This window comes from Nicotiana sylvestris, chromosome 4 (genome assembly GCF_000393655.2).
Source record: "Nicotiana sylvestris chromosome 4, ASM39365v2, whole genome shotgun sequence".
Lineage (NCBI taxonomy): Eukaryota > Viridiplantae > Streptophyta > Magnoliopsida > Solanales > Solanaceae > Nicotiana > Nicotiana sylvestris.
In genome coordinates this window covers 103453569-103480498 of record NC_091060.1, presented here as the reverse complement: position 1 = coordinate 103480498, position 26930 = coordinate 103453569, and the positions used below count along the sequence as shown (strand labels likewise).

At 37.3% G+C, this 26930-nt stretch overlaps 1 protein-coding gene and 1 non-coding gene across 9 annotated transcripts; one reads left to right on the top strand and one right to left on the bottom strand.

The window, feature by feature from the left end:
- Nucleotides 1-12834: 12834 nt before the first annotated feature.
- LOC104212349 (pentatricopeptide repeat-containing protein At3g22150, chloroplastic) lies at nucleotides 12835-19407 on the bottom strand. Of its 8 annotated transcripts, none has more exons than XM_009761567.2 (6): nucleotides 16607-19407; nucleotides 16351-16481; nucleotides 14461-15295; nucleotides 14293-14385; nucleotides 13586-14113; nucleotides 12835-13497 (listed from the first exon to the last, which is right to left on the bottom strand). In XM_009761567.2, exon 1 carries the CDS (start codon nucleotides 19231-19233, stop codon nucleotides 16708-16710), a length of 2526 nt encoding a protein of 841 aa, XP_009759869.1. In that variant the 5' UTR covers nucleotides 19234-19407; the 3' UTR covers nucleotides 12835-13497; nucleotides 13586-14113; nucleotides 14293-14385; nucleotides 14461-15295; nucleotides 16351-16481; nucleotides 16607-16707. The 8 variants fall into 8 exon arrangements, with proteins under 8 accessions (XP_009759869.1, XP_009759873.1, XP_009759872.1 ...); XM_009761571.2 differs by having other exon boundaries at nucleotides 14461-15213; XM_070172146.1 differs by lacking the exon at nucleotides 16351-16481 and having other exon boundaries at nucleotides 12836-13497; nucleotides 14461-14753; nucleotides 14838-15295.
- A 7157-nt stretch (nucleotides 19408-26564) lies between these two features.
- On the top strand, nucleotides 26565-26638 carry TRNAT-AGU (transfer RNA threonine (anticodon AGU)). Its single transcript has one exon. It is a non-coding gene; the product is annotated as a tRNA-Thr (tRNA).
- Nucleotides 26639-26930: the final 292 nt, after the last annotated feature.

The window sequence follows — 26930 nt, the reverse complement described above, 5'->3', positions numbered from 1 at the left end:
GAATTACTCCCAAAAAATCCAAAATAAAATAATTTTCCTTTGTGTGCAATTTTAAAATTTTTGTGGCATTTTTGATAATTATTTGTATTTCTGTCTGTGCGTGTTTATTGGTTAAATTAATAAAAAAATTACAAAAATATGTCGCATTTGCATTTAGTATTTATTTAAGTTTGTTTTACAAAATCATAAAAATAATGTACGTTGCATTTTTAGCATTTAACGTCTAAATTGTATGATTTTTATAGTTAATTGCAATTTAAATGTGCGATAATTGTTATTTGGACAGATTTTTGAAATTATAACAGATTTTGAATCAGGGCAGTAACAGTAGTTTTAGGGGTAATACGGGAATTAACAAATTGCAGATTATTTAATTATGGTGGGGACAAGACATAATGATAAAAGCAAAAAGGAAAAGGTGGGTAATATTGTCTTCTTTTCAAAAAGAGGGAACACGGGGGCCCACTTTGACTACTTTTCAAAAGAGGGAACACGGGGGGCCACGTTGACTACTTTTACTAAAGTAAAAGTGTGAGTAATAATAAAAGTTAAAGGGGAAAGAGGTAAAAGTGGGTCTTGCTTTGTATATAAGGGGGGTGAGGGGATTGAATTAGGGGAGGGGGAGAAGAATTTTTAGAAGTAGGGGAATTTTGGGAGGAATTTTAAGAGATTTTAGGAGGAGAATTTTTAGAAAGAGGGTTTTTGGGAGAATTTTGGGAGAGATGAATACATTCTGAAAATCCGAAGAGAGTGTGGTAGAGTTTAAAAAGAGAACAAAAACAAAGTGAGAAGTTTCGGGTTTAATACACGCGTGAGTTGTTGTTGTTTAGTTTGTTTAAATACTTTTGGTTTTGTTCTATTGAGTTGTTCGGTTTTCTTCAAAGTTTTCTGGGCCTTAAACCTGGGTCGAATTGCTGCTGGGGTTGCTGTGTATTTACACTACTGCTGCTTCTACTGATCTTCATCTTCTTTCCTTGCTTTTCAAATACCAGGTACACAAACTGATACACTGGTTCATCTTGTAAGCCACTCGAAGCATGAATGCAAAAATGTGAAAGATTTGAAGTTGTATTTTAGTGTAGTCTTTTCTTTCTTTTACTGTCTGTATGTAGAATATTCTATGCGCTGCCCATGTAAACTCTTTAAACGACCCACTTTCGAAACTTAACTATAATAACTCGAAGTATGTAAATAAAGTAGGATCTTTTCTTCATTTATTTTAGAGAAAAACGAAAAATAAAAAATGTAGTCGTTCTAAGATTATCCTTTTTTTAAAAAAAATAATGAGACGAGCCTCGCCAAATAAAAATGCAAATTGCGGGGCCCTCAATAATTGGTCATAATAAATACTTAGAATTTGGGATGGACTGTTTAGTGAATTTCACTACCTTCCCCAAAGATAATAATGCGTTAGACTCTTTAGACGCGATTTAATTAAATTACATTCTTAAACTCGGGTGCACATTTATGTGACCCAAATCCAAATCTCAACGGAGTCGAAATGAGTCTCTAATCACGGGTACATTGATTGTGACGTGGTCCGAGATGCATGTCCATGACATTGCAAATTCCTTTTAAAAATAAGAATGAGATGAGCCTCGCCGAATAAAAATACAAAATTGCGGGGCCCTCGGTAAATATTTGCTATAAAATTGCTTAGACTTCGGGATGGACCGTTTAGCAAAATTTCACGGCCCTACCCAAAGTAAATGATACGCTAGCCGCTTTAGGCGCGCCTTTTAATAATTCAATTTTCTTAAAACTCGGGTGCACATTTATGTGAACCAAATCCAAATCTCAACAGAGTTGAAATGTGCCAATAACTACGGGTGCATTGATTGTGACGTGGTTTGAAATACGTTTTCACAATGTTGCAATTCTCTGTAAAATAATAACAATAAATAAAAATAATAAAAGCGGCTAAAGGATAAAATTTGCACATAAGTCTATAATATGTATTATATCAGATAATCAAGCCGAATATAACAGTTGAGCGACCGTGCTAGAACCACGGAACTCGGGAATGCCTAACACCTTCTCCCGGGTTAACAAAATTCCTTATCCGGATTTCTAGTTCGCGTACTGTAATACAGAGTCATTCTTTTCCTCGATTCGGGATTAAAATGGTGACTTGGGACACCCTAAATCTCCCAAGTGGCGACTCTGAAATAAATAAACAAATTCCGTTTCGATTGTCCTTTAATTGGAAAAACTCCCTCTGCGCCCCTCGCGGTGCCGGAAAAAGGAGGTGTGACAAAGAGTACACATATTTAGTAAGACGCATTGCTAGGTGCCTCATTAAAAACCTTATAAGGAAAACCCCATGGGAAAAAATCTTAGAATAATTTTGGTGAAATGTGCTTCGTTCTATCTCCTTTTATAAATCCTCCCTTCAATTGGGCTATGCATGCAGCATTGTCTTCGTATAAAATTGTGGGTCTTTTCTCACATTCCAAACCACATTTTTCTCGAATAAAATGAATTATTGATCTCAACCATACGCATTCCCTACTTGCTTCATGAATAGCTATTATCTCAGCGTGATTTGAAGAAGTAGCAACAATAGATTGCTTTGTGGAGCGCCATGATATGATAGTACCTCCATATGTAAATACGTAGCCGGTTTGAGATCGAGCTTTATGGGGATCAGATAAATAACCTGCATCTGCATAACCAACAAGGTCTGCACTATCTTTGTTAGCATAAAACAAACCCATATCAAGAGTTCCCTTTAAATATCGCAATATATGCTTAATCCCGTTCCAATGTCTCCGTGTAGGAGAAGAACTATATCTTGCTAGTAAATTAACAGAAAATGCTATGTCAGGCCTTGTAGCATTAGCAAGATACATTAGTGCACCAATTGCACTGAGATAGGGTACTTCGGGACCAAGGAGTTCCTCGTCCTCTTCTGGAGGTCGGAACAAATCCTTATTCACTTCAAGTGATCGAACAACCATTGGTGTACTCAATGGGTGCGCTTTGTCCATGTAAAAGCGTTTTAAGACCCTTTCTGTATAGGCAGATTGATGGATAAAGATCTCGTCTGCTAAATGTTCAATTTGCAGACCAAGACAAAGTTTTGTCTTTCCAAGATCTTTCATCTCAAATTCTTTCTTAAGATATTCAATTGCCTTTTGGAGCTCTTCTGGAGTTCCAACAAGATTTATGTCATCAACATAAACAACAAGTATAACAAATTCTGATGCCATTTTCTTTATAAAAATACATGGACAAATAACATCATTTATGTAACCTTCTTTCAGCAAATATTCACTAAGGCGATTATACCACATGCGCCCAGATTGCTTTAAACCGTACAAAGATCTTTGTAATCTGATTGAATACATTTCCTGAGATTTTGCTTCAGGCATTTTAAATCCTTCAGGGATTTTCATATAAATTTCATTATCAAGTGAACCGTACAGATAAGCTGTAACTACATCCATTAGATGTATTTCAAGCTTTTCATGTAGTGCTAAACTGATGAGATATCGAAATGTTATGGCATCCATAACAGGTGAATATGTTTCATCAAAATCGACTCCAGGTCGTTGTGAGAATCCTTGTGCAACAAGGCGAGCTTTGTATCTTTCAACTTCATTTTTATCATTCCTTTTTCGCACAAAAACCCATTTATGACCAACTGGTTTTATACCAGCAGGTGTTTGGACTACTGGTCCAAAGACCTCTCTTTTAGCAAGTGACTTCAATTCCGATTGAATTGCCTCTTGCCATTTTGGCCAATCAGATCTTTGTCGACATTCTTCGACAGATCGAGGTTCAAGATCCTCACTATCTTGCATAATATTAAGTGCAACATTATATGCAAAAATATTATCCACCACTATTTCAGATCGATTTAAATTAATCCCATCACCGATCGAACTTATTAAAAGTTCCTCACTCACATGAGCTTCGGGTTCATTGATTTCTTCAGGAATCTCAGAACTAATCAGATTTTGGGTCTCTTCAGGAGATCCCTTCATAGTATCGTTTTGATCATTTGTCGATTTTCTTTTTCGAGGATTTCGATCCTTAGAACCCAAAGGCCTACCACGCTTCAGGCGTGCTTTAGGTTCACTAGCTCTCATGCTAGTAGATGGTCCTACTGGGACATCAATTCGGATAGGCACATTCTCTGCTGGGATATGTGACTTAGTTATCCTTTTCAAATCAGTAAATGCGTCTGGCATTTGATTTGCTATATTCTGTAAATGGATGATCTTCTGGACCTCCTGATTACATATAGGGGTACGGGGATCAAAGTGAGATAATGATGAAATTTTCCACACAATTTCTCTTTTGATTTCCTTTTTCTCTCCCCCTAATTGTGGAAAATTTGTTTCATCAAACCGACAATTTGCAAATAGAGCAGTAAAAAAAACTCCTGTCAATGGTTCGAGATAGCGAATAATAGAGGGTGATTCAAACCCAACATATATTCCTATCCTTCTTTGTGGTCCCATCTTACTACGTTGTGGTGGTGCTACTGGCACATATACAACACATCCAAAAATTTGTAGATGGGCAATATTTGGTTCATGACCAAAAACTAATTGTGACGGAGAATATTTATTATAATGTGTCGGTCTGAGACGGATAAGTGATGCTGCATGCAAGATAGCATGGCCCCAAGCAGTAGTGGGCAATTTTGTTTTCATAAGTAGTGGTCTTGCTATCAATTGCAGGCGTTTAATAAATGACTCTGCAAGGCCATTTTGAGTATGAACATAAGCTACTTTTATCCCAACGGATAGACAATAATCATCAAAAGCTTGAGATGAGAATTCTCCAGCATTATCAAGGCGAATAACCTTTGTAGGATAATCTGGGAATTGTGCCCTTAATCGAATTATTTGGGCTAATAGCTTTGCAAACGCCAGGTTGCGAGATGATAGTAGGCACACATGAGACCATCTTGAAGATGCATCTATTAGGACCATAAAATATCTAAACAACCCACTTGGTGGGTGAATAGGTCCACATATATCCCCATGTATACGCTCTAAAAAGGCAGGGGATTCAATACCAACCTTCATTGGTGATGGTCTAGTGATCATTTTTCCTTGATAACAAGCATCACAAGAAAATTCGTCATTTGTAAGAATCTTCAAGTTCTTTAATGGATGCCCACTCGAATTTTCAGTAATTCGTCTCATCATTATTGATCCGGGATGGCCCAAACGGCCATGCCAAAGCACAAAAGTATTTGAATCCGTAAACTTCTGGTTTACGATAGAGTGTGCTTCAATTGTACTAATTTTTGAATAGTATAAGCCAGAAGATAAAGTTGGTAACTTTTCTACAATGCATTTCTGGCCAGAAATATTCTTTGTAATACAAAGATATTCCCTGTTCATTTCATCTATTGTCTCTACATGATACCCATTTCGGCGGATATCTATAAAACTCAACAAGTTTCTTCGGGACTTGGAGGAGAACAATGCATTGTCTATAATAAGTTTTGTTCCCTTAGACAGAAATATTATGGCTCTTCCGGAGCCTTCAATCAAACTTATATTACCAGAAATTGTTGAAACATTTGCTTTTTCCTTATGCAAATAAGAAAAGTATTTCTGATCGTTGAATATGGCATGAGTTGTTCCACTATCAATAACACAAATATCTTCATGATTTGTCTTTGATCCAAACATAATTTGAGGGTTATCCATATTCTTCAAAATAACATAAATAAAATATATTATAGTAAACATCATTATCAAAGCATAACTTTTATTTATGTACAACAATTACATAACCATACTATCTATTACAAACAACAAAAATTAAAATATTTACATTTCTACAGATTCACTACCGATTACATGACTTGTTTCTCCTTCTGGGAGTGCAAAGTAATCAGCTACATCCAAATGCATGAAGTCTAAATTATCTTCAGAAATAAAATTTGCTTCAGCATTTTTCTCTGTCTTCTTCAGGGAGGCTTGATAAAGCTCAACCAGGTGCTTTGGCGTACGACAAGTACGTGACCAGTGCCCTTTTCCTCCACATCTATAGCATGCATTTTCTGCATTTGGCGCTTGCACCGCTTCATGCTTTTGTTCCTTCCTTTTCCACTGCTGGTGGTGAGGAGGCTTCTTTGGTGCATTATTATTACCATGATTGGGGTTTCTTCCCCGACCACGGCCATGACCACGACTGGGGCCACGACCTCTTCCACGTTTAGCTTGGTGGAAGTTCGTCTCATTCACTTCAGGGAATGGACAAGAACCAATAGGTCGGCTTTCATGATTTTTCATTAATAGCCCATTATGTTGCTCTGCTATAAGAAGATGTGAGATAAGTTCAGAATACTTTTTAAATCCCATCTCTCGATATTGCTGCTGCAGGAGCATATTCGAGGCATGAAAAGTGGTGAAAGTTTTCTCCAACATATCATGATCAGTAATATTATCACCACATAATTTTAATTGGGAAATAATTCTGAACATAGCAGAATTATACTCACTGATAGATTTAAAATCTTGTAGCCTTAGATGAGTCCAATCATAACGTGCCTGTGGAAGAACGACCATCTTCAGGTGGTCATATCTATCTTTCAAATTATTCCACAGTATGACTGGATCTTTAATAGTGAGATATTCCATTTTCAGGCCCTCATCAAGGTGATGGCGTAGGAATATCATTGCTTTGGTATGTGAGATTTTGATCCGAGGGTCGGAATGGAATTCTGAGAGTTTCTGTAGCTTCGTTATGTCATTTTGGACTTGTCTGCAAAATTTGAGGTCATTCGGACTAGTTTTCATGTGTTTCGGCATCGGTTGTGAAATTTTAAAATTAAATAAGTTCTTAGTCTTGAATCCATGCATAATTGGTGATTTTGATGATATGTGATGTGATTTGAGGCCTCGACTAAGTCCGTGATGTGTTTTCAGACTTGTTGGTGCTTTTGGTTGAGGTCCCGAGGGCCTCGGGTGTGTTTCGGGTGAGTTTTGAGCGAGTACGGACACCCCGGAACTTAGAAAAATGGAGAGGGCAGCAGTGGCGGCGCGGACCGCGCTCCTTCTCGCGCTGGGCGCGCGGCCGCGCAGGGGGAAGAATCTGCAGGTCACTGGTCCTACTTCGGAGGTTCATATCTTTTGATCTACAAGGAATTTTGAGGTGATTCAAAAACGAAAGTTGTAGAGTTTTGAATCTAGTTTTCAGAAACATATTATAATAGGCATTTGGATATTTGTAGAGAAAGTTACGGCCCTAAATAGTGAAGCCTGTCACTGCAGTCAAATTGCTGCGCGGTCGCGACCATTTTTGTGCGGTCAGCACTCCCTGGGCGCGGACCGCGGTCATTTTTGTGCGGTCAGCACTGTCGGAATCCGAGGGGCACTCTATAAATACGAGATTTTGGGTTTTATTTGTTATTTTGACCTATAGAACTCGGATTTTGGCGATTTTTCGAAGGTTTTTCAAGAAATTCATCGTGGTAAGTGATTCTAACTCATATTTGGTTAGAGTACATGAATATACCATTGAATTCATCATTTAATAAGTGATTTGAGATGGAATTTGGGAAGAACTAGGGCTTGAGTTTTGAGATTCTAAATTGAGGATTTGAGGGGTCATTTGAACTCTGATTTTTACATTCTTGGTATGTATGAACTCGTGGAAAGATGAGGAATCTAAATATGTAAAAATTTCTAAATTTCGAGAAGTGGGCCCGGGGCTCGGATTTTGGTAATTTCAGAATTTGTGCCCGAATTTGATTGTTTTCGTTTGGGCTTTGTTCCCTTAGCATATTGTGATATATTCGCTCTATTTTTGGTTAGATACGACGCGTGTGGAGGCCGGGTTGAGGGGCAAAGGCGTCGCGGGCTAGAGATCTCACCGGTTCGAGGTGAGTAATACTTGTAAATGATATCCTGAGGGTTTGAAACCCCGGATTTGTACATCATAGTGCTGTATTGAGGTGACTTGCACGCCGGATATGAGCGTAGGGTAGAGCACCGTTGGAGATTGTGACTTGGTCCGTCCCGGTAGTTGATTTTACTGCGTATTTGACTGAAATTACTTGTTATCATCATAATTTGAGCTGATTACCATGTTTGGGGCTTTGTGCCAACTTGTAGAATCCTTCGGGGATTGATATTACTGTTTTAGCATAATTTGAATATTATACGGTCTCAAACCAAGGTTTTGAATACTGTTTTGCAAACTCGGCCATATTTCTAAGTTTTGAAAACTCAAATGATATTTTAAGTGTTATTTCGGGCTGAGGACTACTGTTTTATAAATGCCCATGGGGCTCATAATGATTTTTGAACTGTGCATGGATCGGGCTGCACGCCGCAGCAGTATTTATACTGAGATGAGCATGGATCGGGCTGCGCGCCGCAGCAGTGTATATATATTGGATCGGACTGCACGCCGCAGTAACATTGCGCTTGGGCTGTAGGAGCCCCTTCGGAGTCTGTACGCACCCCCAGTGAGCGCCGTCGACGTTAAATGGATCGGACTGCACGCCGCAGTGGGTACCAGAGTGTACCGTCATATGCATTGCATTACATTCATACATTTGTGCACTATTTGTTGTTTATGTCATTTCTTGAGATATTTATTTGTTGTTCTGAGATTGTCTGATCACTTTCAAAGTGGATAAATTTGAGACAGTGGTAACAGTGACACTGTATAATGTATAGGGGTCAGGTAACAGTGGCTGACCAGCGGTAAGAATATTGCCTGAAGGGCGAGTTGTGAGTTCAATTAGACATACTTGCTTGTGCCCGAGAGGCTGACTTTTGTGCTAACTTGCACTACCTGTCCTGCATTTACTGGCTTAAATTGTTGGAAAAATGATATTTTCGAATGTGATTTTAAACTGAGGCAGATATTTTCTAAGGAAGTTTCCCGGACCTACTGTTTTTCTCAAATGGTTGTGTTGCCCCATATTGCATGGTGGAGTGCTCTTACGGGATTTCTTGCCTTCAGTTATTATTTACTCTTATTACCACTGAGTTGGAAGTACTCACTTTACTCCCTGTACCTCGCGTGCAGTTGCAGGTATTGTTTGCCCGGTAGCGGCTTATTAGCGGATTGAAGATTTGTTATCGTAGCTGAGCCAGGTGACCGCTAGCATCCGCGACACCGGATCTTCTCCCTTATTTTATGTTGTTCATATTAATTTCAGACTTTGTTTCCCATTTCCGGACTTGTAGTTCTTTAGTGAATTCTGTAGTAGCTCATGACTAGTGACACCCCGATGTCGGGCTGTGACGGGATGGTTCCCAGTTGTTATCGTTGTTTTCCGCGCTTTTGATTATGCTAATCATGTTTTAGCTTTATAAATGTTAAATAACTGTTAAAAAGAAGCGTTTTTTTTGTTGGCTGGCCTTGTCTTCACGAGAGGTGCCATCACGATCGGGTTTGGGATTTGGGTCATGACACTGCTGCAGGAGCATATTCGAGACATGAAAAGTGGTGAAAGTTTTCTCCAACATATCATGATCAATAATATTATCACCACATAATTTTAATTGGGAAATAATTCTGAACATAGCAGAATTATACTCACTGATAGATTTAAAATCTTGTAGCCTTAGATGAGTCCAATCATAACGTGCCTGTGGAAGAACGACCATCTTCAGGTGGTCATATCTATCTTTCAAATTATTCCACAGTATGACTGGATCTTTAATAGTGAGATATTCCATTTTCAGGCCCTCATCAAGGTGATGGCGTAGGAATATCATTGCTTTGGCACGGTCTTGGTTTGATGCCTGATTTTTATCCTTGATGGTGTCTGCCAGACCCATCGCATCAAGATGAATTTCAGCATCAAGCACCCAAGACATGTAGCTTTTGCCCGATATATCCAGGGCTACAAATTCAAGTTTAGAAAGATTTGACATTATTTAGGAAAAGAAAGTTCTTACCTCTAATACTTTCAAAGTATTTGCTCGAGATGTCAGAGTCTCGTGCTGATAACGTGTTATAAAATAAAGACTGTAAAGTAAAGACAAGTATAGAGAGAAACTGTTATATTATTCGAATTCAAACTGATGTACATAATGAACTGAAATCTCTTCTATTTATAGAAGAAAGGAAGCTGCTGTGTAAGCTGCTACCAGATATGGATAATCTTCTACTGAGAGCAATGTTTATTCATAACGGAGTACTGAAAGGATAAGCTTATTATACCCGATAAGGATAATCTTCTACCGGGGGTAATGTTTATCCATAACTGGGTATTGAAAGGATAAACTTATTATACCCGGTATGGATAATCTTCTACCGGGGATAATGTTTATCCATAACTGGGTACTGAAAGGATAAGTTTATTATACCCGGTATGGATAATCTTCTACCGGGGGTAATATTTATCCATAACCGGGTACCGAAGTGATAAGCTTCTTCAGGAAGCTTATTTCCAATAGAGTACTAAATAAATAAACATATTTACGGTGGAGTCCCATATGAATAAGCTTCTTCAGGAAGCTTATTTACAACAGAGTATTAAATGAACATCCATACTATAATATATTTATAACATTCACATGTAATCCACCAATGTTAATGGACAATAAAATATCAAATCTGCTTTTAATTTTCGCATGAAGTCATATTAGATATTGAACGTGAAACGTGGGGAATAAAACACAAGCATTGCAAGCAATATTCTTACATAGTGCAGCTTGTCGGTCTGATCTCTGTAGGAGAATTTAGGAAAAATAATTCTTCTTTAGATTCAGCATAAAGTGCCAGAGAGTTTGATTAGACAGAATAAGAATAGTGCCGCCCATTCTTAACCAGTTCTTAAAGGATTCGCTCATGCCGGAGGGAGTATCTTATATAATTAAGGGTGTATATGGATCGAGTTGATTTAATTTTTATCAAAATCAAACCAAATCCACTATATAATTTGGATTAGTTCGATTTTATCGGGTTATTCAGATTTTTTGTTATTTAAATATTATTTCAATCTTACTTTGTTAATTTTTTTGCAAGTAAATATATGTTTAGTAAAAATATAAAAAATTGACAAACATATTATCATTTAATTATGAGAGAATTTTCTTAATAACACATAATAATTCTTTTTTTGTTGCCTGGCAATAATTTTTCATTGAGGTGCACGTTCAAGGTTAACCGAATTTACTAATTAAACATAAAAATCAATATGATACCTAAATAATAATAATTACTTCGCATTCGAAAAAGATATAAGAATTTAATAGATCTCAACATATGATATGAATATGGAAGAACAAAGAGCTTGACGTAACACTTGATAAGAAAGCAGTCATACAACCCACTATTTAAGGTTAATAAACATGGAGCACTTATTCTATTAAATATTATATCCCGCAAGAGAATTTCAAATATTTCTAGATATTTTTTAAAGAAAGTTCTATATAAAATCTTAAAAGTATATATAAAAATTATATATTTATATGTCGGTTTGGTTTGGGTTTTTTTACTCAATACCAAACCAAATTAAACCAAACTTAGTCAGATTTTTTAATCGATTTGGTTTGACTTTTCGGCTTGGTGCGAGGTTCGTATTCGGTTTGTACACCCCTATGTATAACTAATGCCACATTTAGATGGTTGTAGTAGCCAAATTTCGCTTAGGCTACTGTATTGGTCAAAATCTGACCATCACGACCGAGCTGACCAACGTCCCGCCTAAGTGACCGGACAACGAAAGATAGTATAGCCCGCTCCATACCCCTTTCCCGACATCCGACGAGTCGGAAAGAGCGGCGCCTAAAAGCACAACTAAGACACATTGGAGGCAAGAGGACGTCGGGCCAAGCAAAGGGCAATGGTGCCACGACTATATATAGCAAGGGAAAGCTTTCAATGAAGGGGGCCCATCTCTAAAGCTAAAAAGCTCTCTCTTAATATTCTTGATAGAGAGGAATTAATCTCTAGAAAAATATGTAAAGCTGTCTCCTCATCGATTGATGGGAGACACAATAGTGAATCTCAATAAGATCATTTACATTTTCTTCATCGTACATATGATCCATACTGCTAGCTCTTTGATCTGGAATTTATTATGTCTGACTATGATTTACCCCCTTCATCTTTGATTGATTTGTTCAAAAAAGTTTCAATATCTTTTGAGTCAAACAACTACATCCATTATCTTTGTGCGCTAGATTCCAACTGAGCAAGTCTAATTAGCTAGCACGACATGACCCATAAATTCCAACTAAGCCAGCTTGCAAACGTAGCTCGACTCGTCAATAGTAATGGCTTATGCATCATCTAGCTAGGCTAAATCAAACCCCAACAACTATGACACATCACGGCCTCAATATATTTGGTATATTAGGGGTTGTACCCTCTTCTCCAACTACTTCTGACCACTATAAAAGGGAATCAAGACCATCTTCAGCAGCATCCAACTTCTGAAAATCAAACTTTCTTCTCACTTAAAGGCTCTCAATCACCATTTTATATCTCCTTTTATACATTGTGTCTATTATTTCTTCAGTGTTCTTTATTATTGCATTCATCCTGCTACAGCTATCATCATCCACATTGATCATATAAGAAAAAGATAATCGCATAACTAATGCAGCATTTGGTTAGTTAGAGGTGTTAAATAATGGGAAAAAGTACTACTTAACCATGAACTATGTAAAATGATTAGAGACTAATTAATCTCTAATCCTAATATTCAGCACCAGGAAAGCCACCGGTGCCCCTCTACTCCAAGTTGTTTGTAGATGAATCTATCACTTCAAGTTGTTTGTCGCAAACAACCTATGTAATGGAGGAGAACCATAAGCAAGCAAAATCGTATAGCATTGTACTGACGAACTTTTTTGTCAAATAAAGTACTTATATCAGTAGACACTGCACATCACTTTCAGAACAAACAAAAGCTTAGAAAGAAGGAAAAGAAAAAACAAAAATAGAAATGAGTAGACTGAGAAGTTCCACCCAATGAAACGGCAAAAATGAAGCTTGGGCTGCAAATAAATAACGGTCAACAGGGACCGTGAAGCAGAAGAAAGCTACAGAGTTTATGAGGGCATTACTGCTCTGCATTATACTGATATATGCAGAGTTAAAACCAAGAACTCTAGCAGGTGGACCAACAAAATTTACCCAGAAAGGTATCTTACCATTCTGGTATCCCAGGCAAGCATAAGCAGATAGAGTCTTCTGTTATCTTAATATGTTGAGAAACTTCAGCTAACAATGCAATGGTACAAGGCCTATAGACTAATCTTGATAACTTTAATTCTAACCCAAAGTTGACCCTTGAAAAGACAACAAAGTTGCAAAAACAGACAAGATACCACAGGTTCATGCGCAAAACACACCTACCTAAATCTCCCGCTGAACACATCTACGCCCTCTTCTTATCTTGTACTGGTCCTTTGGAATTTTGCTCAAAACCTTGGCATCAAAGACAACATATATTTTCTTGATTTCCTGCACTGCTTTCTCAGCGAATGGATCCACTTTATCGTCATACCTCTGGAAAAAGGAACTGTATGAATGACTACATATGCGGCTTCACTGGGAGGAAGACCATGAAAAAGTGTATCAGTTAAGAAGATATAGCAAATACAAAAGGAACATAAAATCACAGAAAAATTGCACTGACATATGTAAAACAGTGTCAAGAAGTTGCAGCAATTGCTCACAACTGAGAAGACCCATAGATCAGCAATGACGGCGAGGAACTTCTTCAGATCTCTCCCAGATGCAATTTCACGTAACACTGTAAGAGCATGGTTAATTCAATCCGCAGAGCAGAAGGGATCTCAAGGCAGGCTTTGGCTCTTCTGGAAGGTGAACTTCTGGGATATCTGGTGGTTTCTTGTTAATACAGGTTGTTGCATTGCACAACAAGACAATGCAAGGGTGAAGATCAAAGGTGACAATTAGACCGATCAGGTGGTATCGAGCATTCAAAAGAACCAAGATGAATGTACGCCAACAGATATCTTTTTGTTCCTCAGAAAGTCCATCAGGAGATCTGCTTCCGCCAAAAAATTCGTGAACCGGCTCTCCCCTCCAAACAGCATCAAACTCTTGCTCTTGACCAGTGCTAGTGACCCCACTGCCACAGCCATAGGATCATCCTCACTGAGCTGCGATTCAAGTACCAAACCCGAGATACAAAAGGAACCTGAAAGACTTGAAAGTAAAAACTATGAATGCATTGCCCAGCAGTAAGCAGATAGATACAAGCTCACATAAGCTTACAGTATCATCAATCTCATCAAAGACTAACAAAAAAAAGAAGTGACGAAACATGAGTTAGACATTAAACTATGAAAAGTATACTACCAACATGAAAAGACTAACCCGACGAAGGCCTTCATGTTCACGTTGTCATAGATTGAACAACACTCCGCTACATGTCATCTTCCAAATCCACATGTCATGTTCTCTTGCAACCTAAATAAAAGATCCCTTGATCAGCAAAAGAATAAATTCATGGACTTGAAAAATATGAATAAACCTTATTGGTACCATAGCAAACAGGAGGTGAAAGGTCCAATTGTAGGACTCATGCTTGCAACAACTCAATGGTTGACATAAAAGAATATTGAGGAAAAGGTTTGTATGACACCTTCTCAGTCCTAGTAATATCATGGCTACTCCACCGTCAGCAAGTTACAGAGCAAATATATCATTGACAGCTGCCCTTTACGGGAACAACTTCTATCATCAGCTGACAATCCCTTGTTTGCGCCTGGCGTCAGCTCAAGAGAAGACATTGCCTCTAGGTTTTGACAATATTTCAAATTGTTGTGCATAGGATTCTACAAAGAATTCTTTTTCTGTAAATTTCTTCTTCCAAGCTTATTCATCAGAAAATAACTGAATATGCCAGCAAATGGCCTTACAATAAATTTACTGCTTAAAATTATAACCACCAATTTGATCGGCTCTTCTTCAGTCATTAATTGCCTAGCGAGATTCCTCACCAGGACGATCCCGTCATTTCATTCTTCTGAAAATCTAGTAAGAAATGAAAATTTTCCTCTTGATGAATCGCCAGTGTCCCTATAACTGGAAACATCAAACATACCATCCATAAACCAACATACCTACATCACCAGATTAGCGTCAGATGCACAGTAGCAAGATGGATCAACAATCTTCGTATGCGCAGGATAAGACTCAACATGGTACCCTGAAAGCACTTCCAATCATCTTATAATGTGAAGCTTAAGCACAGCATGCCATTAGAACTCATCTTCGAATGTCTCAACAATTAAACTGAAAAGCACATCAAAGGAACAGTTGATCAATCTGCAAGTCGAGCATCTGTATTATCTTCCAGCAAACTCTCAAGAGCACCCTAGATTTAAAAAAAAATGATTAGACAACAACAACTACGCCTCAGTACCAAACAAGTTGGGGTCGGCTATATGAATCATCACTTCTCCATTTAAGCTCAACTCATGTCATCATCATACCAAATAAAATAAAAGAGAAAAATAAGTTATATATATATAAATGTGTGTGTGTGTGTGTGTTTGTGTATAAAACAGTATTAATAATAACAATAATAGTTGAAGATCTCTAGCAAGTCCAAAACCTATTCCCAACTAGTAGATATCACCTATATGGATCTTTTACTTCCATTGTATCCTATTTAGCTAGTCTGATTAACAATATCTAATCAGACATGCAGCAAAAATGAAGTTAGTAAGACCTTCCTCAACTTGTAAATGAGCAGGTAAGATCAACATATGCAGAACAAACTCATGCATTTGCTTTAGTGAATCACATTGCTGTACAACTGATCTCCACATAATTTATCTTTTGTGGAAGGAGAAGACTTCAAGAGATGATGCCCTTTGTCACTTCTGGCAACTGAAGAAGAATAATTAACTTTAAGTTGCCACAAGCAGCTCGTAGGCAACGATGTTGAACCTAATAAGGCAAATAAAAATAATATGGACTCGTAACCTCATTGATTGAGATAGTCTATAAGCATATTTGGTCAACAAAACCCCTTACTAATTCTAGAACTGGACCTAATATAGAAATCTTTTGTCTGCCAATGTCTTAAGTCAACCGTCAAATAAAGATATTTTCAGAGATTTATCTTATCTATAGAGTTTATTGCAGCTTCACAAATGAAAAGCTCCATTTATGCCAACTCCATTGATATTCACTAAGTATCGTTATCTGGACCAACCTTATCAAGCGGTTATTACAGCCATTTGGATCCGTAGTAATAACACCCATGAACTTGCAAAGATGATCAGATTCCAACATTACAACTCTTTTTTGATCCTTTAATCCACTACTCAGAGCATTCTATATCAAAAACTATCCACCTTAACAATATTCTAAAGCACAACTGCAAAACAAGCATAGGTTATGCAAAAGAAAGTAACCGGGCACCTAATTTAAATGTGCTTCAGTCAAATTGATAGCTTGAAAGAAGTTGTAATCTTGGATTGGATCCTTTCTTTGCTATTACGGACTCCTTCTTTGCTACCAAAATGGTAATTGGATTTTCTTGACTGATCTGTCTTAATAAAGCAACATATATACGTTTCACTAACTGAATTTCCCAGTTTTGACAATTTGTACAGTAATGTAAAAGCCATCATTCAAAAGAAAAAACTAAACAAAGAACTAAAGAAAAATTCATTACCTCAAATCTCAAAGGCCAAGCTGGTCGCTGATAAACTACAGTATCCTGTCCACAAAGGTCATCAATACAGAGGTACATAGTGGATGAACCAAAATACCTTTTTATTCTTGTAGCCCATACATCCACTCTTCTATTGGTTCAAGGTTAGGCTTATAACCAACATCCTTCATATTGATGGTTAAATGACCCAACATATCATATATCATGTCGCTCTGAGGATGCTTCCTATCTCTAGACACAAAACAGCTTGGATACCCAGAAGTACCAATCCAACTACATCCGACCTCCTTTGACAATCCCATTTTGCGCATTCCTCTTCTTACGTTATCAACAGACTGCCAGTTTCCTTCCTCTGCATATATATTTGAAAGCAGAACATGATAACCGGATATTCTGTCACTCCCCTCTAATTCAATCAGCTTACTGGAAACAATTTTCCCCAATTCAAAATTTCTATGGACTCTGCAGGCAGCAAGGAGTGATCCCCATATTCCCAAGACATTACCCTCTTCGCCCAACTGTTTAGCAAAATTATGAGCTTCATCCAACCGTCCAACTCTTCCTAACATGTCAACCACACAAGCATAGTGCTCTGCTGAGGGCTGAATCCCGTATTCTTCGTCCATCAGCTCAAATATTTGAAGACCTTCATCAACCAATCCAGTGTAGCTGCAAGCAGACAAGATTGCTACAAAGGTAACAGCATCTGGTTTTAAACCATTCTCCCGCAAAGAGTAGAACAGCGCAAGAGCTTTTTTACCCATCCCATGCTGGCCATATCCCAAAATCATATTTGTGTATGTCACAGAGTTTTTCTCAGGGGATTTTAGAAAAATGCTTTCAGCGTAATGAATGCTGCCAGATTTTGAATACATGTCTACCAAAGCCGAGACAACATAAACATTGTTCTCAAACAAATTGCGAATTGCAAAACAATGTAGCTGCTTGCCTATTGCTATACTTCCTGACTGACTGCATGCTGGGAGAAGTGATGCTAAGGTAACAGCATTCGGTTTCACATTCTGCTCCAGCATCTCCTTGAAGACAACAAAGGATTGTTCAATTAATCCATTTTGAGTGTTTCCAGCAATCATAGAATTCCATGTCGCCTGATCTTTATCATTTGTGCAGTTTGACTGAAATATTGCTTGTGCTTCTCTAATCATGCTAGATTTGGCATACATGTCTATCAAGTAACTCTCCATCCCTTCAAATTGAATATTGTGCCTCAGAAGATAAGCATGGGTCTGTTTACCGATTTTCCTGTCCCTGAGATTTGATGCCGCAGAAAGCAGAATAGTAATTGTTATAGCATCGATTACAACCCCCAGCTTTTGCATCTCATGTACTAGCATCAAAGCCTCATCATCAAGTCCATTTTGTACCAAAGCAGACACCATGGTGTTCCACGACACTATATCTCTTTCCTCCATTCCACTAAAAACTTTAAAGGAATCACCAACACGGTTACACCTAGAATATGTGGCAACCATAGCATTTAGCAAAATAACCTGTGAATCCATGCTTTTCTTTATCAGACATGCATGTAGCTGTTGAGCAAACTCCAAATGCTGCAACTGTGAAGTTGCCGTAAGAGCGGATACAAATGTCACATCATCAATAGGAACACCGTCCTCTGCTTCTACAGCTCCAAGAAAGAGATCAAGTGCTTTAAAAGGAAAATTGTTCTGAATGTACCCACTAATCATAGAGTTCCAAATCTCTGTATTTCTTTCACAACTATTCTCAAATATTCTGCTCGCCAAATCAATGCAACCAAGATCAGCATACATAACAATCGCAGCACTAACAACAAACAAGTCATTTACATATTCATTACCCAATTTCACAAGCGAACCATAAAGAACATCAGCGACTCTAACATCCCCTATTTCAGAGACAGCAGGAAAGATATTAACAAAACTCACAACAGTCGGCTTAATGCCTATTCTCATCATCATGACAAAACACCTAACTGCTTCCGAAAACCTCTTCCTTTTAACATACCACGAAAATATGGTATTCCAAGCAACAGCATTTCTTTTACGCATAGTTCTAAACACTCTTTCAACTAAATCACAACGAGAACCATTTTCGAATTCGAGACAAGTGGAGTACATATTCAACAAAGAATTACACACAATCCTACTAGGGTGAATACCCGAGCGAAGAATGTGGCAGTGCACGGCTTTACCTACAAGAATCCGTTTCGTCTCAGCGCAAGCTTTGAGAACAGAAGAATAAGTATACTGATCACATGTCGATGAACCCACATGTTTCAATCGGGAATAGAATGAAATGGCTTCATGGGACAAGTTGTTACAGATAAAACCAATGATAATTGTGTTCCACAGGACAGTACTCGGTTGAGGAATTGTGTCGAACAGTTGGCGTGCGAGATGGGGTAGGCCTTGTCTGCACAGTTCGCCTAAACGGTAACGAATTGTTCTGGGTTTGGACTCGTTTTTCACAGTGCATTGTTGTTCGTCGGTGAGAGTGTTGCTGTGGAGTAGAGAAGAGAAATTTGGGTGATGGGTCAAGGTTAAAGAAGCTGGAGATTGGGAGAAAGTTGAGGAAGAGAAAGGAAGAGGAAGAGGAAGAGCTGAGGAGGACATTGTCAAACGCATTCGGACCTCAAAACTAACAAAAGTCGCAAGCTCAGGAGCTCTTCGAGGATAAACTGGTAGTTATAATTTCAACTGCTACTTATCTTTATGTGAAATATCAAACCGCACCTACATATTTTTTTTTTTTGGGTGAAAAAGATAGTTATATATATTATAGCTGACCTCATAGAAGAGAGCCATTTACAAGATGCATCAAAGACATCATATTTACATTAATAGTAGTTGGTACTAAGGTCCCTGTATAGGAACCAATACTAGAAGCTAAACTAGAACCAGGGCATACATTACTATAGTTACCTAGTACAGTACTAGTAGAAGAGTTAATATTACACAAAACTGACTGACGTTGAATTATCCTTCGTCTAAGTATCCCTGCTTGATCTTGTTCATGTAAAGTTGAAGCAAAAGGTGGTAGACTTTCAAAAACGAGACAGATCTCCTTTGCATGTAGAGCTCCATAGTTGGCCAAACAGTCTGCCACACTATTTTGCTCCCTGTAGATATTGTGGAGAGGGGGGCTATCCAGCTGTAGGAGTAATAACCTGCAATCATTAGGGATATTAGTGTATTGTATTGTAGTGCTAGTAAACATACCTAGTAAGGCTTGTGCATCTGTCTCAATGACGAGTGGTGTGAGTTTCTTTTGCACAATAATTTTCAAGCCCATGAGCAAAGCAAGAAGTTCTGTCTGGATAGGTGTCCCATGTATTGCTTTCCCTGCAAATCCTACGATCCAATCTCCTAGGTGATTATGGAAAATACCACCAATACCATAGGTATTCTGTTGGAATGAGCAAGAACCATCAATGTTAAGCTTGTAAAAGGATTTGTTTGGGGGGTGCCATTTGATATAAAGAGGTATTAGAGTGTGAGTTTTTGATGTTGGGTTTGTGAGGTAATAAAAATCCGCAGCATTTTTTTTAGAATAATAGCTGTATTTAAAAGAGTTTTCTTATGATCTAATGTATTTTTATTACGAATAAGCCAAAGCTCCCATAAAGCAAAAGGTATAATGGTGATGTTGGGGAGTGTATGATGTTTGTATGTTGATTGCTGATGTATAAAATGATGTAACCAAGTTATAGTAGCATTGTGAAATAGAAGCGAGTTTGCATTAATGGTTGAGCTCTTAAGCTTAGCCCACAGTTGTACAACAACAGGGCATTCTAGGAAGAGATGCTGTAATGTTTCAGGAGCCATATGGCACTGTGAACAAATGGAGGAATTAAGAATACCTAGTCGTGTGAGATATGCATTTGTTGGAAGGCGATCATGACAAAGTAACCATAAAAAGAAAGAAATATTTGGAGGAACATGCACGTGCCAGATCCATTTAAAATCATAAGTAGGATTAGTAGTTGTAGGAGTTTTATTATTGATGATAGCATTATACATTGATTTGACTGAAAATATGCCATTATGTGTGAGAGCCCAAAATATTTGATCACAGGCTATAGAGGCAAATGGCATATAAATATCAGTGGTGACATTTTGTAAGTGAGGAGGTAAACAAATAGGTAACATATTGAAATGCCATTCATGATTGTAATAGTAATGTGATACTGTTTTGGTATCCTCATATTGTGGAAGGGGTTCATATATGCAATTACGAATTAAAGTATTCTGACTATTCCAAGGATCATTCCAGAATTTGACATGATGTCCCGAGGTTAGGTTCCATTTATATCCTAAACCACAGTATGACCAGCCTCGTAGAATATTACGCCAAGTCATTGAAACTTTTTTTTAATGGAATGGGAAGGTCTTATGTAGTTATGCAGTAAAACCTGTGCCCATAGTTGATTAGGGTTCTGAAATAGCCGTCAAGCAAGGCTTGCATGTAAAGCCTGATTTTTGATAGAGAGTTCTGTATGCCTAGTCCTCCTTGAGCTAGAGGTTGTGTAATGGTAGCCCACTTTATTAAATGGAGTTTTTTCTTTTGTGGAGTTGTTCCCCAAAGGAAATTACGTTGATAACGGTTGAGATAAGAAATTATGTACGAATGAATTTTAATGTATTACATAAGATGATTAGGAAGATGGTTTAAAGTGGAACGAATTAGAGTAGTCCTGTCTGCTTTTGATAAGAAACTGGTTTTCCGTCCTGCTAATTTATTCTTAAAATTATCAAGAAGAAATTGATAATCTTGCTTAGTAGGCTTCTTAGTAAAAATGGGAAAGCCTAAGTATTTTCCAAAGCTTTTCCCTTCATTCATCTTGAAAAGTTGTAGAACAATATCTCTTATATTAGGAGAACAATTATTGGAGAAGAAATTTTAGATTTTTCAAAATTTATAGTTTGTCCTAAGTGGTATGTAAAGTGAGCAATAGTATTAACAATGGATTGACATGACTTATCAGTTATTTTAGAAGTGAAAATAATATCATCGACAAAGAATAAATGAGATAACTGAGGCCCCTTATTCCCCATTGAGATTGGAATGCAATTATGATAATCCACTGATGCATTTATTTTTCTTGAGAGCATTTCCAAGCATAGAATAAATAAGTAAGGTGATAAAGGAACTCCTTATCGGATATCTCTCGTTTGTGTGAAGTATTCAGTAGGGTTGCCATTTAGTAAAATAGAGTTTGTACTAGTTGTTATACAAGACATAATGAGTTGGATAACAGAGGGTGGGAAATTAAGGGTGAGTAAGGTATTATAAATAAACGACCACTCTAATTTATCAGAAGCTTTTTCCAGGTCCAGTTTCAAGAGCATGTTTAGATTATTACCCTTCTTCTTTTTAAAATTGGTAATCAATTCTTGTACAATGATAGCATTATCAGCTGCTCTTTTATTTTTCTGGAAACTAGATTGAGTTGGATGAATAATATTCTCCAAAATAAGTTTTAGTTTGTTTACAATAATCTTTGTAATAATTTTATAGATCGTATTACAAAGGCTAATAGGCCGGAAATGTGATATTATAGATGCTGTTTTATGCTTAGGTATTAGACAAATGAAGGTTGTGTTGATAGCAGGATCAATCTTGTATTCGTAAAAAACTTTGTGACAAAAGTGTTTAACAGAGTTACCAATTATGTGCCAATATTTTTGATAAAATAGTGGATGAAGTCCATCTGATCCTGGTGCTTTTAGAGGTTTAAAGAACTTAATAGCATTGATAATTTCACAGTCTTGCAAAGGATTAGTTAAAGCTGCTTGATTAGTGATTGTTAAAATATTGCAAGGTTGTAAATGATTACTAGTGGTAAAACTAATTTGTTGTGTAGTAAAAAGATGTTGATAATAATAAGTAATATGATCCCTAATATAATAAGGATTTGTAATCCAATTTCCCCCTTGGTCTTGAAGGGCAGTAATACGATTATGTCTTTTACGATTTAAAGTACTAAGGTGAAAAAACTTTGTATTTGCGTCTCCATCATTTAACCAATCAATACGTAATTTTAATTTCCAAAAATCCTCCTCAAGTCTAAGGATTTTATTAAATTCCATATTTAAAGTATATTCCAGATTATGAAGAAAAATACTAGTTGGGTAATGTATAGAGGATTGAATACCGTTCAAACAAGCCATTAAATTCTTTTTACGGTGACATAAATTACCAAAAGCAGATTTATTCCACTCTTGTACTGTAGTAGTAAAATTATTAATGGCAGGTAGCAAATATACATTTTCAAGCCATGCTTGTTGAACTACAGTTGTAAATGTAGGGTGTGTAGTTCAAATAGTTTCAAACCTAAAGTTTTTTTTACGAGGTAAAAGACAGTGTTGAAGTTCTAATTTTATAGGACAATGGTCTGAATGTGTGCGAGGAAGATGTGTAGCCAGTGCATCAGGGTATTGTTTAAGCCAATCATAATTAGCCGTAATACGATCAATACGTTCAAGTATATTATAACTATTATGCCTACCATTTGTCCAGGTATAACGACTGCCTTTGTATCCTAAATCCATTAATCGTGAATAATTTAGATAGTCTAATAGTTTGTTAGCTCTAGAATTATTAATAGATAAACCACCAAATTTATCATTTGCATGCAATATCTCATTAAAATCACCACCTAGTAACCAAAGACCCTTATAATGATCATATACATGCATTATATTTTGCCATAACGATTGTCTAGTTGCTAAGTCAATACTAGCATATATGGCAGTAAACAAAAAAGTAAATGGAAAGGGAAACACCTGAATATGACAATGGATTATTGAGAGGTAATGGCCACTTGTTCCACATGAATCACATCTGAAAGCCATAAAAGAGCAATTCCTCCTGACAGTCCAATGGCAGCAACTTCAATTAAGCCATTACAATTAAAATACTCCTTAACCATTTGATGGCTTTGGCAGTGAGTTTCCAACAAAACAACCAATAAGGGTCTATTGTAATCCAGTAAGGAACAGAAATTTCTTCTAAAACCATCTGACTGAGCACCCCGACAATTCCAAATAATAAAATTCATATAGCTAAGGGTGTCAGGTTCTGGACTGGTCCTATGATTCCTGTGGCTGCTTGACCGCCCCGGGCAAATTAGAAACGTGAGAAGTAGAAGCATGGCATACTTCCTCACGTCTGGATTTGTAGTTGGCCTTAGTCTGAATGATGCTTTGAGTAGATTCGGAGGGCACCTTATGTATATCTTTCTTTCGTACTCCTCCTTTTGGACAAAGACCTTGATTCCGTCGAGACATGAGTGAATTGGTCGTGTTTCTCTGTTGTAAATGATTTCTGCTTCTAGTTCTACCTAAAAGTTGATGTCTCGTTCTACTGGATTGGGAACATGGGGTAGTGAGTTCGTTGGTGATGGAGTTGGAGTTGGAGGAGTTAGTGATTCCAGTGGAATATTTGTTGGTGGAGTCGTGTAGGGTTGGATCCATGGTGTGGCAGGAGTGGGTGGTGGATAAAATGGCATGTGGAGAAGATGTGGGTGGAGGTGCAAGGGATCCCAATATGGTGTTGGTAGAGGAATTGGTTGATAAGGAGCAAGGTATGATGCTTGCATCATGGACCAATGGTATCTCGCATAAATCTCCGTTCCTAACTACATGCCTTCCGCTAAGATCTGTGCTAGGTCCCTTGGATGGTTTATTAGAATTTTCACCTCTTGGTGATTCACCTCCATTGTGAAGGTTAAGGCATGATTCTGTAAGCCTGTCGCTAGCCACGAAGTGAGTTGTGTTGGTGCATGTGGGGTTTGTGCTGTGTAAATGATAGTGTTGGGTTTCATTTTCAGTTGTGGTGGAGGGTGGGAGAATGGAGTGAGTAAAGGGTTGTGGCGGAGACGATGAGGTATTTGTCTGGGTGTATTTTGTGGTCTGCGAAGGTAAGTTAGATTTGGTGAAAACATTTTCTGTATTGATGGATTGAGATGGTGGTGTAATTGTAGTATTGGAATTAGTGGTATGAAGAAGGCCCGGATTTGAGTGAACTATAGATTGAGTTGATTGTATGGTAGGTTTGGGCAATTTGAATGACTGATTTGTTGGTTGTGTGTTGAAGTGGTTTGAAGGGGTTGAGAGCTCATCATACCCTAGTTGCATGGAAGGTATAGGGTTAGTCATTGGTATTGGTAAACCGGCGGTGGAGTGATTGGGTAGAGAATGTATTAGGTTTTCTTGGGGTGAGGAGTAATGAGTGTTTGGACCAAAGAATGTGGTTTGCATGTGGTAGAGCCTATCGTGTCTATTTGCATGGCTTGGCATTGGCTCTTTTTGTGATTGGACCGACTGGAAAGCCACTTGATTGGAGATTAAGAGAGGGAGTAGATTATTATTAGTTATTGCATTACTTTGATTGGACTGATCCAAATCCCTGTGTATTAGTATAGCAAATTTATTATTCGTTAGTATAGGGGTTATAGGTGGTTGAGAAGTATTAGGAGGATTAAGTATATGATTAGTACTATTAAGAGACAATTTTATAAATGGGAGATTATTAGGGGTAGTAGAGACATACTTACCTGAAGCATTTGTAGGAGTAGCATTCAACTGTGTTACTGCTTGCATTTGATTTACCTTGGGAGGATTAGTTGGTATGGAGCTTTTCCGTTTGGGAAATTGTACTGTCTTCCATTCCTCAGTGGGCTTAACATGATTAGGTGATAAACTAGGGGGTGGGATTGGTTGAAGAATTAATATTTTGATCTTGTATATAGGTACAAACCCTTTGATTATGTCCCGTCCGACCACACTTAGTACATAGTAAGTTTAGGCCTTCGTAAAGGATATTTGCTTATGAGTTCCAAGGTAAATATGTGTACGTAAAGGTTGGTCTACCGGTATTTCAACACATAACCTGTCATATCTTCCTCGAGTTGTGGAGGAAGTACATGTATCAACTGTTAACAATTTTCTAATTTTGTTACCTACTTTCTGAAGAATTTGAAAATCATAAAATTCCGTAGGTAATTCAGGTAATCGCAACCATATATCAGAGTAATTGATTTTTGTTTCAGAGGCCATAAATTTAGGTTCCCATTGACGAACCAATAGAAAGTGATTTAAAATGAACCAAGGTCCATCATGTAGTGCATGATTTTTATTTTCTTCTTTTTGGAATTTAAAAAGAAAAAAATCCGATCCTAAATCAATTAGAGGTAGATTTTCAGTAGGTTGCCATAACGTATAGATTTTTTGCCGAAGTATTTGATGTGCTACCTTTCGACCATATACCTTTACAATTACTGCATGTTGCCATGGTTGATATATCTTATTTTTCTCCTCAAGAGAAATAGGAATGAAATTTGATGGACAGCTGGGGCATCCACTTCATCATTTAGCACCAAGCCAAATTTTGATAATTCATGTGATGCAGTTGGTGCAGTAGTATCATTTAAAGAGATTAGGGTATTGAGATAAGATTTTTTAGTAGGAAAGGTAGTATTTCTGGAGGCTCTATGGAATCAATCATCATAGTAGTGTCCAAAGTGGTAGGAGTAGTGATAGGGGATGGTAAAGATATTGATGGAGGTGGAAGACACGAGATATCCGGTGGCTTTGGAGGGATGAAGGAAGGCGGTGGGGAGTTTGTAGTAGAGAGCATAATTATCTGTTTTCATTCGAGTGTAGTTAACCGCACCTACATTTTACTACAGTAGTTTGTAAATTCATATTTTGTTGGACTAAAAATTATTAAAACAAGTTATTCGTTTAATGTTTTCTTCGGGGAAAGGATTTGGTTAAAGAAGTTCTTTGAAACACATTTTTAGCTACAAATTCTTTGTTCATAAAATTCTTCAAGAAAAAATAATTGCTCTTGTAGCTCAGTTGGTTAGAGCATATTTGATTAAAGAAGTTCTTTGAAACACATTTTTAGCTACAAATTCTTTATTCATAAAATGCTTCAAGAAACAATAATTGCTTTTGTAGCTCAGTTGGTTAGAGCACCTGTTTAGTAAGTGGGAGGTTTTGAGTTCGACTCTCAACAAGAGCATATTAATACATTGCTTTTTCCTTCTTCTTGTGAATATTCATAATTTTTTTAAAAGTTTCTTGAATATTCTTAATAAAAAAATAGTTCTGTTAAATCTAAAACGTGGTGTATATTCTTAAGCTTCATGTGACGATGATTTTTTTTATTTTATTTTTGTCTTGTTGGACACTTTCAAAGAAAAAAAAAATCTAAAGGTGATTGCATTTTTATCAATTTTTATTTTACTCTGTATATTACCAATATTGATAATCTTATTCCACATACTAATTAGAACAAAATAATGCATAACTTA